Below are 17,811 nucleotides of genomic sequence, written 5' to 3' on the forward strand. Positions count from 1 at the left end.
AGTTTTGTTAAAGTCTTTTTATAATAGTCAATACAAATTTTACAGATAACATAACTATAAAAACTATTTCAGAAGCAGAATAATTTATTTTCTTTTAAATAAGATGAATTAAATCAGATTTGAATTTTTTTTCATGAAACTGGCATTATCTAAACAATTAAGTCATCAAAGCACATAAAATAAATAAAAATAAATCCAAAGAGTACTGGTGAAAAAATAAATTGAGGTCAAATTAAATAAAAAAGTTACGAGTTAAAAAAAAGTAGAAAAATAAAGAAATCAAAAATAAAAACATAAATTAAAAATAAAATAAAGATGTCAAAAAGAAAAGAAAAATAATTTTCAAAACACAGTTTCCTACCGGCCCACGCTCACTAATGGATCTGGACCTGATGACGGTTTCTAACCGACCCAACGTGTGAGATCCTGATGTAAGAGGGGAGCTTTAGGTGTAATGCCCCTTTACCTACTCAGCCACATCACAGCGACTCCTTCGTTTTCTTCATATTGATAATAATAGTGAGTGGAATAATAATCCCTGGGACCCGGTGAGCTCAGACTAAGAGTTGAGATCTTTGGATAAACATTTGATTAGCGTCCAACAGGCTGAACTAACTTTTTATGGTTCAAAATTCCCTTCTTGACCCTCCAAGCATTGATTTCCTGTCATACTTGGTGTTAAAAACCAAACTGATCCCTTACTAGAGCCTCCAGGTGAAAGACAGAAACTCATTAGATGACCCTGAGTGACTCCTTGGCCCTATATGATGGCGGCCATATTTTATAGCATAAAACAGTCGATTACAATTCCTCACTTTCAGATAAGAAAAAAGCAAAATAAAATACTTGCCGCCAATTCAAAAAAAGCAAAAAGGTCCAGTTTAAATGTACAGGCACAACTTGTCAGTAAACAGACTTATTTACATTGAGAAATAAAAACAAAAACAGTGGAGGGAAGACGAATAAATGCACGCCGCCCCCCAAAAACTCTGTTTGTGCTCAACGCTCTTCCACTGATATGATACATCTGGATGAAAACACCTGGAGCTCCTAATACTGAGTCCGCCTCACATCCGGGATCCTCGCTCCTGGAGAATCTGCAGACAGACACAGCAAAACGTTAAATAAACTCAGAAAAATACAAGAAAATACGATTAAAAACCTGGAGAGACGATGGAGAAACGAAGGATTTTACATAAAATCAGCACTGGACGATACGGCTGAAAAACGATATAAAGGTTTCATATCAGTTGATATCAATAATTATTGATTTGTTTTTGCTTTAAATAATGCCAAACTGCTGGAAGTTTCCCAGCAGGTCGTTGCTAGGCAACCAAAGAGCGAGGGACTTAGTTGAAGCTACCAACCTTGAATATTCTGCATATTGAATATTGTATCCGATGTATTATCTATTGATAATACATCAATAGACAATATATGTCTATTGTGACATATACTTATTGATTTATCGTCCAGCCCTACCTGAACTGTAAACTGTCATCAGCTGCGTTTCCATTACAAATGTGGACAAAACTTTGTTGAATTTCCGCTAATGTCAAAAAATATAATAATAATAATTCTATTTCATTAAATCAGAAACGCAATTAAAATCAAACATGAATAAGTTTATTAAAAAAAACTAACAAAAAACTTTTAAAAAATGCCACTTCATCATCCTCCAACTACTTCCTGTCTTCTTCGTCTTTTCTTCCAGTAGCAACGTCTGTCTGTTGTGCATCAACACAAAAAAATATATTTAAAAACCCCCCAAAAAACAGGAGATTTTTAAAAAATTGCCATGTTTCAAGTAATCAAATTTATTTTCAGAATCCCAATTGCCATTATTTTAACGAAAATGCAGCAAGTGAAAAAGAGCCTCTTTAGTCAGAGGCTTCTTCAGATTCGGTGCAATACAGACTGCTACAGGAGCGCCTTCCTGCCATCACATCTACAAGAACTCTTTAAATGAGTTACAATATTTTATTTCCAGCGGAATGAATAAAGTATTTCTTAACTGAATTGAAATGTAGTTTTGAACTCTTTTAGGGTTGAAACCAATAATTGGATTAATCAGTTACTGAAATAGTCATCTAATAATTTAGTAATCAATATGATTGGAATATACAAGCTAATAAAATGGCAATTCACTGAAAAAAAAACTAACTTCAGAGGAGTTAAGACAAAACTGCAGAAAAAATTAACATTTTGCCCTAAAAATAATATATATAAAGCTGTAGATTTAACAGTTGCTAGAAATGAACAAACATTAAATTAAAGAATGCTGTTACTGCACTTTGGCAATAAAACATTTTTTTTTTTTTTTATTAAAAAGGATTTAATTATTTGCATCTATAATTTGCCTTTGGAATCAATGGAGTATCTTTAAATTTGATTTCATTTTTTATGTATTTCTAACATTGTTCAAGGTTATTTATTTAAAACTTTACGGTCCCAATGTAGCTCCATTCTTGGATCTGTTATTTTGACATAAAAACATTTATATATAAACCAAAACAAACTGCTAATGAAATAATCTGAGGTTTATCATCTCAGTTGAAGAAAAACACTTTTATTTTGATATTTTTATTCTTTAAATTTATTTTTTTATTCTATTCTTATAATACCACTTTATTAGAATTTTTTATTTAATTAAAAAAATGTAACCAGTATTTTTGGATCGTTTTATTTTTATTTTATTAATATTGATTATTTAATTTTGTTTTTTTGTGCCAGTAAGTTATTATTTTAATGTTTCAGAGACACAAAATGAAAGCAAAAAATAAGGTTGACCTGAATCTCCTCAGAAGAAGCAAAATGTTGTGGAAGAAAAATAGTTGATAAAAAAAGAGAAGAGCAGCTATATTTGTGTTGCTTGTTAATTTTTAATCGTATTTAAAAATTTACTTCTACCCTTTTACTGTGAAATTGAAGTACGCCTCTCGGATATTCATGTTGCTCACAGAGACATTAAGAACTATGCTTTTCATTTTCCAAGTGTTTTAAAATCCAGTATTAGTCACTTTAAACACTTTACACAAAATATAAACAGCAGAGATTCACTATATACAGAGAAAAAAGCCAGAACTTTAGAAAGTACCAGTTAAACAATTTAAGGGTAAAAAATTTTATAATGGCTTTTAACTCAATTACAAATAATTTAAAAATAGGATTTTTTGTCTCCCATTTCTGAAAATAAAACTCACGAAAGAGATAGTTAAATGTTTCAAGCTTTTATTTCTTGCAGTTTTGATGATTGTAGCTTAAAAATAAAGGAAAATCTCAGTGTCAAATTCTAAACGTTTGTCACAATAACAACGTTTTTACCAGCGTTGCTCTGAGCAGCAGCTCCTACAATGAGCTCAGCTGGTTGCTAATTGCTGCTGGCTAGTCTGAAGGAGCTGAAAGGGGGAGGAGATGCGCCTGGAAGGCGGGGCTAGATCCATCGAGGCGTTTTGTGGCTGAATGGTTGCCATGGAGATTGAAGGATTTCTCAAACATGTAAGATTTTTTTTTTTTTCTAAAGCACCTTAACACTACATTTGTTGTGAATTGGCGCTAGATAAATAAACTTAATTAAATTTAGTAGATGTGAATCAAAGCAACACTCCAGGGTTGTTTTTGATTAGGACAAAACATTATAACATGATGGAAAGATTTTTTAAAAAGTTGATTTTATATAACAATGCCCCTTTAAAATGAGAATCACACAAAAAATACAAGAAATAAAGTCTTGAAATATTTAACTTTGATGAAAATCTTTTCTGTTTCTGAGCAGTGAGCGTCTGGTCTGGTTTTTCCTTTGCTGCGGTGCAGCAGCCTCTGATTCAGCACGCCCTGCATTAACCGGGGAAGCGAGCGCGTCAATAATTATTAGGCTGGGAAACAGATGGAGCTCTTCCCGTCCGGCTTCACCTGGAAGCCCAGCGTCTGGTCTCTGGTGGCCGCCCGCTTCCTGCCAACATCTCTGCTAGGACGGGTTAGCGCTGCAGCTAACTGAGCTGCTAGCAGGTGAACCCGTTCACCTGGTAACCCTAATCTAACCCAGATTACAGAAATCCTCACTGGAACTTCATACAGGTGGAAACGTGTTTGTGACAAAAAAATAAATTAATAATAAAAATAAACTAAATAACCTTAAATAAAGGTTACTTTACCATTTTAAATAAACGTTATTCATTTCAATGTAGGAATTATACGCAAGCTTTATGATAAACCAAAATTTATTCTAATAAAAATGCATTTTGTAATATATTTTTTTTATTTTAAATTATTGAATAATAAAATATTGGTACTGCACTACAGAGATAAAAATCTAAAGTAAAATTATTGTCATTATTTTACCATACCTTATTTTAATATTACTACCCGTATACTTTATTGTGACAAATATTTTATTGAGCTGTTTATAACTCAATAAAACATTTATTTTATAGCACTTCTTAAAATAAAATACAATACAATAAAGTTTTAAAGGTCTATCATCTTTCACAGATCGCAAAATGCATAAAATAATAGATAAGAGGTTTTATTTTATTATTGTACTATTTGTACCCACCAGGCCTGATTTTAAAATAGAAAAACAGTTTGAAAAAGTGTCTGGGAGTTCTGGTTTTAGTGGTGATTGATCTGAACATTTTATTCTCGCCGCTTCACCTTTGCCTTCTCGCTGGGCTCGCTGTTGGTCCCGTACGACTGGTTGTGCAGCTCCTTGGAAACCACGCACAGGAACTCAGCCTGGTCTTCGTTTCCATAGTTATAGGAGGAACCGATGCTGACGAGCTGCGAAGAGGAAAACAGCCAAAAAATGAAATAAATCAGCTGAAAGGTTTGGACAAGAGAATCAGAAAAACCTGGAAACCAAAAACCAAAACATGAAAAACAGCAGAGATTCACTAGATACAGAAGAAAAACCCAGAACCTTAAAACATACCAGTTAAACCCATTAAAACCAGATAATAATGCTGACATAGCTTCTGCTTCAGTGAAACATCCCATAATTCTTTGCTGAATCACATGACCAAACAAACACTTTGTGAACCAGAAACAAGATGGAGGCAAAAATCAGCAGCTAATATCGACCCAATTTCACTAATCGGGACGATAAGAAGTGACTCACGTCGGCCAGTACCGATGTCCAGGTGTCTACTGGTCATACCAGGTACTGACTAATTAACCATGTATTAAATAATTATGTTTTATAAAATCTAATTTCTGACATTTCACCCTCAGAAGTCTGACTTTTTTTTCCCATTAATTGTTTTCCCCAAACGGTGGCACTAATCTTCCTCCGTACGTCCCCCAACTTTGTGTTTTTAAATAATCTCTTAAAGTTTAGCTTTTATTTCACAACTTTTACTAAAGTAATCATTTTAAATACAATTTAACGACCTGCTAACAATTCAGAACAAGAAAATAAAAGTCAGTGATTCACAAAACGAGGCAACAGAAATCTAAAACACAGACGAGCATTCAGGAGACAAACACAGAACTACGGAGAGAACAGAGGAGCAGGACTTTAGCCAGGAGCAAAAACATGCTGGAGGAAAGTTTTCCAAGTATGGCGGACGAACAAGCAAAGCTTGGAAAACTGCAGCAAGTCGCAGCAATTTGAAGGATTTTTTACTGTAGATTTTAGCGACATTCAGCTGATTGTCCCTGTGAGATTTCTTCACAAGCTACTGACAGAGCCACATGTGAAACTTGAACGTTTCCTACAACGAGAAGCGTGAAAAGCAGCAGCTTCTGGCTGAAAAGCGCTGCAGACTGCATGCGTGCCGCCTGTACCCAGCTGTGCATGTTCAGACATGCATCGCCTCATTACTCCCTGCTGCCTGATACTTGTTATTGTGAAGTAGACTCACAGCGAAAAGGAACCAATATCCTCCACTAGCTTCCCCTTGTAACAAACCCTCTGAGTTTTTAGTTGCTTTAGTTCAGAAAAACGTCCTGGAACTCGTTTTGATCTGAGATTGTTCAGATTTTACACATCATCACATTAGCTGCTCAAACCGGTAATTTCTCATTCTGAAAACTCATTTTTATTAGTTTCAGCTCAAATAAATCAGCTCAGAAATGTGGATTTGGTTTTGTAACAATTATAGCAGGGTTTCCCCTGGTGTGTTTTCAGCCTGGCGGGCCACCAGGCTGAAAATTGTTCATTCACAATAAGAGTGAAAATAGCTGAATATCCTCCACTAGTTACCACTTCTGAGCTTTTTTAGATGGTTTTTGATCAGAAAAACATCCTGAAACTTCTGCAGACCTGAGATTGTTTAAATCATTCGGTGCTCAAACCAAAATGAATTATCCTAAAAACTCACTTTTTGTAGTTTCAGCTCAAATAAATCAGCTCAGAACTGTGAAAGTGGTTTTATAATAACATAATGAGGAAATAAAATCACAGACAATAACAAAAGGTGACGGGTTTTCTTTAGCGGAACAAATGAAGAGTGGAAATAGCCGGCAGCTAGGCGTCTACTTGGGACAAACAATGGCTAAAGGGGTGTGTATGGACAACAGGGATCATGCAGTGACCGGCCCGTAAACACGGCTGTGGGACACACCTCTCCGCTGTTGTTTGGCAAAGCAGACTCCTCTCCCTTCACCTCCCTTGACACAATCAGCAGATACTCTGCCTGGTGGGCCCGCCCGTAACCTATACTGACAAGCTGTAACGACCAATCAGAGCACAGAGAGCATGCTCGGGTCATGAATCATCATCCGATTCGCCGAGCGGGAGATCGGTTCTGTCAAACATCAGATTGAGGATTTCTGGATCAACGTGAGCGTAGCAGGGCGGGTGAAAGCACATGACAGGAGCGCCGCCGGACCGCCGCGGTCGCAGGTACCTGCTCGAACTTCCAGCCGTCAGACATGGTGGACACCATCTGGGTCAGCTCCTCCTCCTGGCACTGGAGAACCCGGTACACGTGCTTCACTGGAACCTGGCAGGAAACACGCAACCGAGAGGAAATCATGAAAAACACAAGAACACACATTCCTGACAATAAACGGTTTCAAAAATTTTTTATTGTGAAATAACTGATTTAGTCATCAATTAATTCACTCAATCGGCTGGAAGAACATATTTAGCAGAAATTAGGAAAAATATTTATACATTTTTCAGTCCTCTTTAAATATGTTCTACCAAAACTCAAGTGACATAATTTTATCTTCACTTGGTTGTTTCTGTAAAAAAAAAAACAAAAAAAAAACTTTTATGTATAAGCTGCAGTATGTAACTTATATATATATGTATATATATACATATATATATATATATATATATAAAATGTGTTTATTAAACTGTCACCATGTCATGATAATACGAGACAGATAATCTGAGTAAAAACTGATCGCCTCCTCGTCCTCCCTAAGCTAATATTGTCTTCTGAAGAAATGCACCAGAAAAACAACCAATCAGAGCCAGGGGGTGGGGCTTAGTGCTGTCAATCAACGTCATGTATGCTGCTAAATGTACTAATGGCAGAGAAAACTTATCATTACAGGAAAACATCATTGGTGGCTATGCTAACTAGCCGAGCGTTCACGGATGTGACTGACAGCACTAAGACCCGCCTCCTGGCTCTGATTGGTTGTTGCGGGAGAAAAGAAAAAAAAAAAACGAGCTTCTGTCAGTAATTACATGAAACAGATTATCCATACTGCAACAACAAAGTGACAAACATGTACAAAACACTTTTTTTTTTTTAAGTACATACTGCAGCCTTATTTATTTTATTTTTTGCAGAAATTCAACCAAGTGAAGCTAAAATTGTGTCACTTGAGTTTTTGGTAAAACATAAAACAAACTATTTTCTCCAGTTTTTTTCAATAAAAATGAAATCGATCTGATTTGAGGAAGCCTCCTGCTGGGTACCTGTGATGTTTTGCAGTCCCGTTCCCTGATCTTGTCCTTGATGAGTTTTATTAATGATGTGATGTTATAGAACTCGGCTTCCTCCAAAACTCCTGGAGACAGAAAAAAGTTTGAGTTCAGAGACGTTTGTCCCTTCAGAGCCTCCGTAGCGGAAACAGCAGCTACCTGAACACGGAGAAACGTTTTACCTTCCTCCGCCAAGTCCCGGTTGAGCACCAGTTTGCCATGCCTCAGGTAGTTCAGCACTGGCCCAAAGTAAGTGGGGTCTCTGTCGATGAGATAGGCACCAGTTTCATCCTGCAGGGGAGAGAATAACGGGTTCAGAGGTCAAATATGCAGATTCAACTCATTGAAAGTATTATGCGTTTCTCAGGCACATTGTGCCATTTTATATCATAACTATGTTGACATAAGTTAAAATAATGCAAAAATATTAAATATGAAATTTAACGCCATGAAATTGAGCCTCTGTCTCTTTAAGAAGCTTCTCCTCTTCCTGAAGCTCTGCCTCCAGGAAGTCATCCCAACATGGCTCCTCTATTAACCCTTTAACGTTTTAACCAGCGTTTCTCTGAGAAGAGCCGGGGAGGAGCTGTGACTCAAAGGCGGGGCTAGGTCCACCCAGGTGTTTTAACACCTGAGATTACAGCATTACTCAACCATGAATGAAAGAATCAAAGTTATCAATAAACTGATTTGAATCCTTTATATCGTGATACGTTTTTCAGCCCAACACTCCAGGCATGGTGTTTTATGACGGAGTGATATTTAAAGCTCAAAAAGGTTAATTTTACGTGATACTGGCCCTTTAAGGTCACTTCCTGTGGTTTTAATGGTTGCACACTGGGCCACACGTGTGACTGCATTGGTATATCACCGCAGTATTCCCACAGGTTTTATCCTGATTCCTTCACAACCGCTGGGTATTCCCCTCTTCCTGAGCTGTGATTAGACGGCGCGTCTCCCGGGGGGCGAGGAGAGCGAGCTGAAACAATTAGAGCAGAACAGAAAAGATCTGGAACAACAGGCCGATCCCGCTGAGGCCCGCCGCAGAAAGCAACCATCAATTAGCCCGTTCTGCTCGCTTGGGTGGCTGGCAGTTCATAAAAAATGGAAAATAAGGGTTGAGCAGCATCGTCTCCGGCATAAATGTGCATTTATGATCGCTTCTAATCAAGTAGGGGAGAGACACTTTGTTCCAGATAAACTGGTTTCAACAGGGGAATATTTGCTTTTTCCTCAAAAGGAGCCACTTCCAACCCGGTTCTTCCCCTAACGGACCGTCAGATCCATTATTGGTGGTTTCAAACCCTCTAAATGCCAGACGTCGTCTCATTTAGAGGAATTATCTATTTGTAAACACGGCAACTTTACTGCAGAAACAGATTTAAACGCCTGCTGGTTGACATGGTTACCCGCATTCATCTTGCCGTTTTGCTATTAGCTAGCATGTTGTTAGCATGCTACAACTGTTTAATAAGACCACGCTAAGAAAAATAATACAATTTATAACAGTGGAATAAAGTGTAAATATGGGTGTAGGGTAATAATACGAGAAAAAGTCGTAATAATACGAGAAAAAGTCGTAATAATACGAGAAAAAGTCGTAATAATACGAGAAAAAGTCGTAATAATACGAGAAGCCAAATTAAAGCTGTAATAATGGAAGAAAAAAGTCATGAGACAGAAAATATGAAAACAAAAGTCATATTACTACAATAAAGTCACAATAGGAGAAAACAGTCATAACGTTAGTAGAATAAAGTTGTTCTATTATTAGAATGAAGAAGTAATTTCACAAAAACTTCTTTAGAAAAAATAAAAATTGAAAAGAGGAATACCTACGAATAACTTCACAAGTTCACATCTGAAAGTTATTCATAGGTGTCAGTTTTACAAAGGAAATACTTCATCTTTTAATACATCAGCATGAACAGCAAGACTTTGTACTAAATAAACTCAAACATTTCAAAGACTGAATTAGTCACAACAAATCTTCATAGCTAATCATGATGTATTATTCTTAGTAATTTTATGACTTTTTCTGCTAATACTATAACTTTATCCTCATAATTGAAAAATAATAATAGTCCTTTAGCTTGGCTCTGATAGTCTATTGTGTTATGCTGCTAATTTTATACAAAGACATTAAAATTCAGATTTCATTATGAAAATAGGTGGAAATTGGCCCAGAAGCCCCTCATTGTTAGCACCATTATCCCGAGATAAATTCAACTCCAAAGCCATTAATCTTTCTAATAATGAGACAAAGTCCCAGCGCATCGCCTCCTCTAATGAATCTAAACCCCTCTCGGCAGACTGACCTCTTTTCCACGTCAAAAATATTTCACAGGAGCCCACAGGCGCGCTATTCCAGCCTGCCGTGTCACTTCTTAAACTTTTATATTCACAAGAGTTCAAGTACAAGAACAGGTAGGTCCAAACAGAGAAAGATCCGACCTGAAACGCTCACCCAGATCAGATCCACTAAAACTAGGGCTGGACGACTAATCAATAATAATCAATATCAATACATAATACATCTGATGTAGACCTGTCACAATAACTTACAATGTACAATAAATTGCCCCATAAGTTATTACAATAAACGATAATATTGTTGTTTTCAGACAATTTCAAATAATAAGTGACGGTTTTGTCCATCCGACCCGTCAAACACCCAGTGGGTTGGATTAACGGTAATAATGGCATAATAATGTTAGGACACATTACCAAAGATCAATAAACTTCCAATTCTAATGAACATTTACCACTGAATCAGAAAACAGTTTAAATATACAAATAAAACAAACAAAACAACAAATGAAACAAATTATGAAATCTTTGTAAACAAAATAATCCTTAAAAAAAAAAAAAAAAGGTGAGCTGAGACCAAAACAGCAGCCTGAAGATTTTTATCATCCAGTTTTCAGTAGAGACAAAATACGCAAACAGAAATTAGAGTTTGTTTCAATTTATCATGCGATTAATTGATTACTGTCTTATTGCGACAGACCTACATATTCAACCAGTGGCTTCAACTGACTGGCTCACTCTTTGGTTGCCTAGCAACAACCTGCTGAGTAAGAAGCAGTTTCAAGTTTCCCCCAACTTTATACAGTGATTAGGCATATCGTCCAGCCCTAACTAAAACTAAAACAACTCGATGCATCTTTTCCCACAGTCGCCTGAACGCACCGTCAGAAACACACGTGTGTTTTCACTGCAGGCGCTCCGACTTGTCGCGGCGTGAAAACCCAGAGGAAACTGGAAATCCCACCGACAGGTGAGGTTTAGTTTCACCAAACATGGAATCTGGTTCTCCTGTTTTCAGCAAGTTGACAACACAGCAGCTCTGACAAACCATCAACAGCCGAGTCCAAACTGATACAGCAGGAAGTAAAAATAAAAAATAAAAAGTTAAATGCAGAACTGCAACTGCATGTTTAGGCGTTTCTTTATCACAAGACCAACACGTTTCTGTACTGTAGATTATTACTGTTGGTGAATGTTGCAAGAATCAAATGACTTCTGCTTTAAATTAAAAACATGACTACAAAAATCAAAAGAGATTAATTTCATTTATTTGACTGGGGCAGTGCACGTTAATCAACATTACCACAATCCATGGCAGAGTTAATATCTAGGAATTAGCATAATATTTAAAGTTCATCGTTTATCCCAAGACGAGAAAGCAGAAAAACAAAACAATACAATTCACACAGACACACGGTTCTATTAAGAGAAGTTTAAAAAAACATTTGTACAAGTAGTAACTAACCAAAAAATATAGATTTATGGTAAATATAGTTTGTCCTGCGGCTACAAGCAAGTATGAACGACAAAGTTTTAGTTTCTCCTGTTTCAAATTACCCAAAGAACGTCTTAATTATTGTACTTAAGGCAACAAAATGTTTGTTTCATTAATTAAAACTGAATTATTTGTGTATCAGCATCTTTTAAAGTATTATTATACGCATTTTTAAAAAAGCTTAAGAAATTAAATAAAAAATCTACAGAATGTGGCAAATATTTTATCTGATTAGTCGTCAGAATAATTGATCGTTAAAATAATCGTTAGTTGGGCGTGCCGTGGTGGCGTAGCGGTTAGCTCGACCCGTATTTGGAGGCCTTGAGTCCTCGACGCGGCCGTCGTGGGTTCGACTCCCAGACCCGACGACATTTGCCGCATGTCTTCCCCGTTTCCTGTCAGCCTACTGTCATATAAGGGACACTAGAGCCACAAAAGACCCTGGAGGGGTAAAAAATAAAAAATAATCGTTAGTTGCAGCCTAAATAAAGATCAGAGCAAAAAAAACATGGGCTGTGAAAATTATTCCACTCAAAACTTCTCATTTTCACCATGATTGTAGCGTTGCCGTTGCCATAACAACGGTCAGATAGATGGCCATTATTTCGCCTGTTGACTTCAGGCCGGCTCGCTCTGCTGTCTTTAAAAGAAAGCAGCCAATCAGAGTCAGAGAGCACAGATGAACAGCCAATCAGAGTGCAGCTCTGCATGAACCTTATCGGCCCTCTGCAACATAACCAAATCCTCCCACAGGAAACGCCACGGCGATCCGCCCGCTTACCGCCCCGCGCCCACTCAGCTGGGCCTCAGCTCAACAAAAAACGGCCCAGTCAAAGTAAACATGTTGTCTGATGGTGTTAAGCAGGAGGAGAAACGTCCCAATAATCCAGTAGCACTCAAAGCTTCTGCAGTCTGAACAGTCGAGTCGCATTTTATCCAACTTTTACGTTGCTGAAGTGAGACATGCGTCGCAACTGCAGCAGAAGAAGTCGGGACGTAAACAATGGCTGGAAATAATGAAAGCAGAAAAACTGCCAATATTCTGTTAATGTAAAAAGATGAATAATTAGTTATTTATTTGTTTTGATAAATTCCAGTTATTGATGGGAAAAAACCCAAATCTGAACATGATCAGAAATGTAGTAACAAATACATAGCTAATGGAGGCTAAAGCTACATTCGCTAAGCTAATGGAGGCTAAAGCTACATTCCCTAAGCTAATTGAGGCTAAAGCGACATTAGCTAAGCTAATTTCTTTTAAAAATCTGACTTTTTTGTTTAATTAAAATATTTCATGTTTAGCTTATTGTTGAGCAGGAAAAAAAAATATTTTAGATGTTTTAATTTTTTGGTCAACAAGTACTCTTGATTTGACGACTTTGGCCTACGTTAGAAAAAGTTTGTACACCCCTGGTTTGGCTTTCTGACGCCCACAGCAGCAGAGGAGGGTGTAGGTTTCCTGCAGTTAAAGGCCGATGCTATTGGGTATCAGAATAACTTCATTAGCCGGCAGCGCTTTGCTGCTGAGCTCTTACTGTAGGGAGGCGGCGCAGGGGGAGACGATACGGCCGTTAAATATTTACGCCGCGTTCCCAGACACGACGGAAAACCTGGAGAAAATATCTCCCTGGGCAGCAAATGGATATGAATATGAAAAGATGGAGAAGGAACAAGAATCCTTTGTGATGGGGAGCGTGAAAAATTGATGCGGCTCTGAAAGCAGAGCTGGCTCTTCACTCAAATTTAACAGAGAAGAAGAGGAGAAATCAGTCGATTAACCCCTGAAGGAGTCGCTATGACGACATCCATTCACCACGTCGGCAGTGACTGATAGTTATCAATATGGTGGATGAAATATTTAACAGTGCGACTTCTGAAAAGCAGACAGCGCACATGACAGCACTTCCTCCACTTTCTCCCCGGTCCAAACCCAAAGCGCCAACAAGCTGCAGTCAACAGCATGAATAATGCAGCTGCCCTCCAGAGTCCTGCAGCACGTCGGGCTGCGTGACGGCGGAACGGGACGCAGGAGATAAATACACGCTGTGGCCAGGCTGGCCCCGCAGGGCCACCACCCGTTACTGGGGGCCACCGCCCGCTACCCGTTACTGGGGCCGCTACCGCCGCCCGCTACAGGGGGCCACCGCCCGCTACCCGTTACTGGGGCCGCTACCGCGGCCTGTTATAGGGCCCATTACGGAGGCCCTCATAGCGCCGCATGTTAAGGAGGCCTCCGTACGTTATGGAGGGCCCCACCTATTACAGGGGCCACCACAGCTTCGGGGGCTGCTGCCACCGCCCAGACATCTGGGCTGAAAACTGTCCAGTCAAAATAAGACTGAAAAATTGAAAGATCCCAAAGGAAAATTAAATTAAACGTATCACCATAAAAATGTTTCATATCAATAATTCTAAGGTTTTTTTATGTATGTGAAATAAGCCATAACTTCCCATTTTATTTAGTTTTCTCTCCATTTTGTTTTTTATTTTTCAGCAGTTATGAGGTTTGGTGGAGAAACTTGAAACTGCTGCTGTGCCAGTCGGCAGGTCGTTGCTAGGCAACTAAAGAATGAGTGAGTTAATTGAAGCCATGGACAATAAATCCATGGATTACGGATTTATTGTCCAGCCCTACTCATGGGAAAATATATATCAAAAATTAAAAATATGTAGCTTTTTTTTTAAAAAAAGAAACGTTATTCATTATTAACTTTTTCTAATTCAGTTAGTTTTGATTAGTTTTTTGAGTACGTTTGCTAGTTTTTATTGGCTAAATATTGTTTTGTTTTTGTTGAGTTTTTATGAGTAATGGTAGTTTTAGTTTTTTCATACTTTGGTTAATTTTTCAGCACAGAATTGAAAAAGGTCAAAGTATTGTGATTATGTTAACATTGATTGGGTAATGAATACCCATCAGTTATTGTTGAACAACCAACTCACTGGAGTTTTATCCCAAATTCTCCTGCCATTTTACGGCCTAGCCTAGCGTAGCGTAGCCACTAGGAAAGTTTAGAGTGGCGTAATTTGCTGATAACTGATATAAACCGCTTGAGTGGGAAAAATAAATTAATTTCACATCAGTTCAAAAGGTTAATAAAAAGATTCATAAACATAATTGAAGGATATTTCTATAATTTTAGTATGTTTTAATTAATTTTACAAACATAGTTCTTCATTAATTACTGTTCTTATTTCAGTTAATAAAAATGTTCCCAATTTCAGATTTTATTATTTGGTGAATCTTAGTTAACTATAATAACCTTAGTTTGATGTAAAAGAAAACATCTCGTTTTCAATTTTTTTTGAGGTAGATTGAACAAATTTATTCTCAGTTATAAGACCAGGATTTGAGTCACTTTCTTTCAAAATGTTTGTTACATTTAACCAAGTTTAATAAATTAAATAAAGGCTGATTTGGGTGCAGAAACGTCGACTTTTCAGCAAAATCTCTGGATCAACGTGGCTCTGCTATTTATAGACACTTGGTTATAAAAAATGGATACTTTGTGTTGTACTTAACATTTTCCATTGTAAAATGTTGGTAACAGATTTAAAAATAAAATGTCTCCTTCTAGTTGGGTCAAATTTGTTTCATTCTTCAATTGCAGTTGGGGGTCGCAAAAAAAAAAAAAAACAGTTCAAAGGCCATAAATGGCCCCCGGCCCACAGTTTGGCCCCCGGCCCACAGTTTGGCCCCCGGCCCACAGTTTGGGGCACCGTTTAATAATGCCAGGATGAGTTGGGCTCAGTTCAAGATAAAGTTACAAATTTTCCAAAATTCTTCAAAAAATTGATGAGAAAATATTTACCATACCATACCAACTTTATTTATAAAGCACTTTAAAACAACCACAGCTGATACAAAGTGCTGTACATCAAAACACAACATAACAATAAAATACGTGAATAACAATTTACGTGAATAAATAATTCATAATTGTGTTTTGGTTTTGGATTGTTTTTAAAATGTTTCTGTTTAGTTATTTACACAAAAGAAGTAAATTTTAGTGTGATTTTGACACGGTATTGATTTGTGAAGGGGTCATTTAATGAGTAGGATTGGAATAAATACTGAACAGGTAAATTTGCATCATTTTTGAGCCGCAGTCGCGAATAATAAGCAGCACTGCCGGCTCCGCAGTGTGATGCTCACTCAGGACCCGGGATTGAAACGGACTGATCCATCACTCAGAGGATAAACAGAATAAAAACCCACAAGCTGATTATTTAGAGATTAAGATATTCGCATGGAAATACCAGCTGAGCCGTCATCTCAGCTCAGGATATTAGACAGCAGGAGTGAAGAGGAGGACAATAACAATGAATCAGGGGCAGAAACATAAACAATAACTGCAGATGACACGAAAATATAACCTAGCAATAAAACAGACTAAAGTGCAAACATAAACACTGAAGCTGGGTTCTGATTTATAGATGCTCAAAAATATAAAATACTTCAGAAAACTTTAACTAAATTATACCAAACCATTGTGATGCAGATTGTGATGAAATAATCAAGTAATTTCATAATGTAAACTATAAAAAGGCTTTAATTAAACCAAATCTGTACTAAAAAAATACATGAAAAATATGCAGAATGTGCAAATTATTTATCCAATTACTTGATTAACTTTTAGAATAATTGATTACCGAAATGATTGTTAGACTAAATTTGGGCAGAAAATTGTACTCCCATCAAAAATGTTAAATATTAGTAAACACAAACAATAGTATAAAATTTAAAACAGTGATTTATTGTCAAGTCTCAAGAGTGATTCAAGGTGATTTTAAGATTTTAAAAAATTACACTTTTTGAGCTTTTAAATTCTTTTTCTCAAATCAAATAAAGTTTCACAAATCACAAGCAGTTTTTATTGAATATATAAAATGATCTAGTTCCAGCTTTGGCTTTTACAAGTATTTTACACTTGAAAATAATCCGGATTAAATGTAATCCAGATTCGCTGTAAATTGTGAAATGGCCCTTTATTTAAATATGAAGCTGCGAATAAGATGCTGACTTCAGTTTCACCCAACCAGCCAATTCAAAGCAAAATAAGATGATTGTTTATCACCTAATAGGGTAATCACCATATTATTATTATTTTATAGCTATATGTGTGCAGATTAAATCATTTTTGGCATATGTCAGTGAAATCCACAAATCACTATGTGACACCAAGATGCGATGCTTCAGATGGAGGAAACTTTTTAACTTTCTTTATACAAAAAAAGAAGAAGAAAATCATACAGTGCTATATTTAACAGCAAGAATTTTAAATGGATTTTGTTTTGTTAAAGGAAAGATCTGGTTACTTTCACTGAGAATTAAAAAGGAGCGAGCTAGCAGCGTTATGTCATGTGGTGACTGTCGGAATCTAGCTAGTAGGCTAATGCTAACTAGCATCTACATTTCGTTGAGCGATACCAGAATTATTAGTATTTTTATTAAAATTGGAGTGCAATAAAAAGGAAGATGATATCGAAACCACTTTAAAGCCTCTACTGCCATTAAAGGAAAATTTAGTGTCGGGCTTCGGGTTTCCGAAGCGCAGCCCAGTGTTAAGTGCTAAGTTAGCTAAGTGCTAAGTTAGCTTAGCATGTACCTTGTCGGAATCGAGCTCCGGATCAGCCTGGCTCAGCCTGAACAGAAAGGATTTCGGGTCTCGGCACAGCGTCTGCCTCGTTGTTAAAAAATACGTCCCTCCGACATTTAGCCGGATCCACTTGGAGGCTCCGACCCCCGGGGAAGAATGGGTCGGACATCTCCGGTGTACGGAGCCGCTTGTCTCGGAGCTGTTCTCTGCCATCCCGCTCCACTCCGCGTCTCGCCTCCTCCGCCCTCGCTTCGGCTCTGCTCTGATCGAGCGGCTGACAGGAAGTGTCGACGCTGCCGCAAGCCGCCGACAGGGAGTCCGCCAGTCACTGCAACCTCCCCGGCCACTCCTACCCGTCACTGTCCGCCCAGGCTTTCTACACGACTACTGTACGGAAGGCGATTAGGGCCGCTAGAGAGACAAAAAAATAATTCTGACGTTTTAGAATATCTGAGGTTAAAGTCAGAATTTCGATTTTAAAACGCCATTGTAGATAGAAGAAAATGAGTATATTTTTGGCAAAA

The 17,811-nt window shown here is 37.5% G+C and overlaps 1 protein-coding gene across 2 annotated transcripts; it reads right to left on the minus strand.

Annotated features, from left to right (window-relative positions):
* Positions 1–271: 271 nt before the first annotated feature.
* Positions 272–17,652, minus strand: kctd5 (potassium channel tetramerization domain containing 5). 2 transcript variants are annotated; one of them, XM_023341218.1, is made up of 7 exons: positions 17,297–17,652; positions 8,068–8,176; positions 7,880–7,971; positions 6,849–6,944; positions 6,564–6,668; positions 4,654–4,779; positions 272–1,097 (listed from the first exon to the last, which is right to left on the minus strand). In XM_023341218.1, exons 1-7 carry the CDS (start codon positions 17,498–17,500, stop codon positions 1,068–1,070), a joined length of 762 nt encoding a protein of 253 aa, XP_023196986.1. In that variant the 5' UTR covers positions 17,501–17,652; the 3' UTR covers positions 272–1,067. The 2 variants fall into 2 exon arrangements, with proteins under 2 accessions (XP_023196986.1, XP_005803295.1); XM_005803238.2 differs by lacking the exon at positions 6,564–6,668 and having other exon boundaries at positions 17,297–17,648.
* Between the last annotated feature and the right edge of the window lie 159 nt (positions 17,653–17,811).

Source organism: Xiphophorus maculatus, chromosome 10 (genome assembly GCF_002775205.1).
Source record: "Xiphophorus maculatus strain JP 163 A chromosome 10, X_maculatus-5.0-male, whole genome shotgun sequence".
Taxonomy (NCBI): Eukaryota; Metazoa; Chordata; class Actinopteri; order Cyprinodontiformes; family Poeciliidae; genus Xiphophorus; species Xiphophorus maculatus.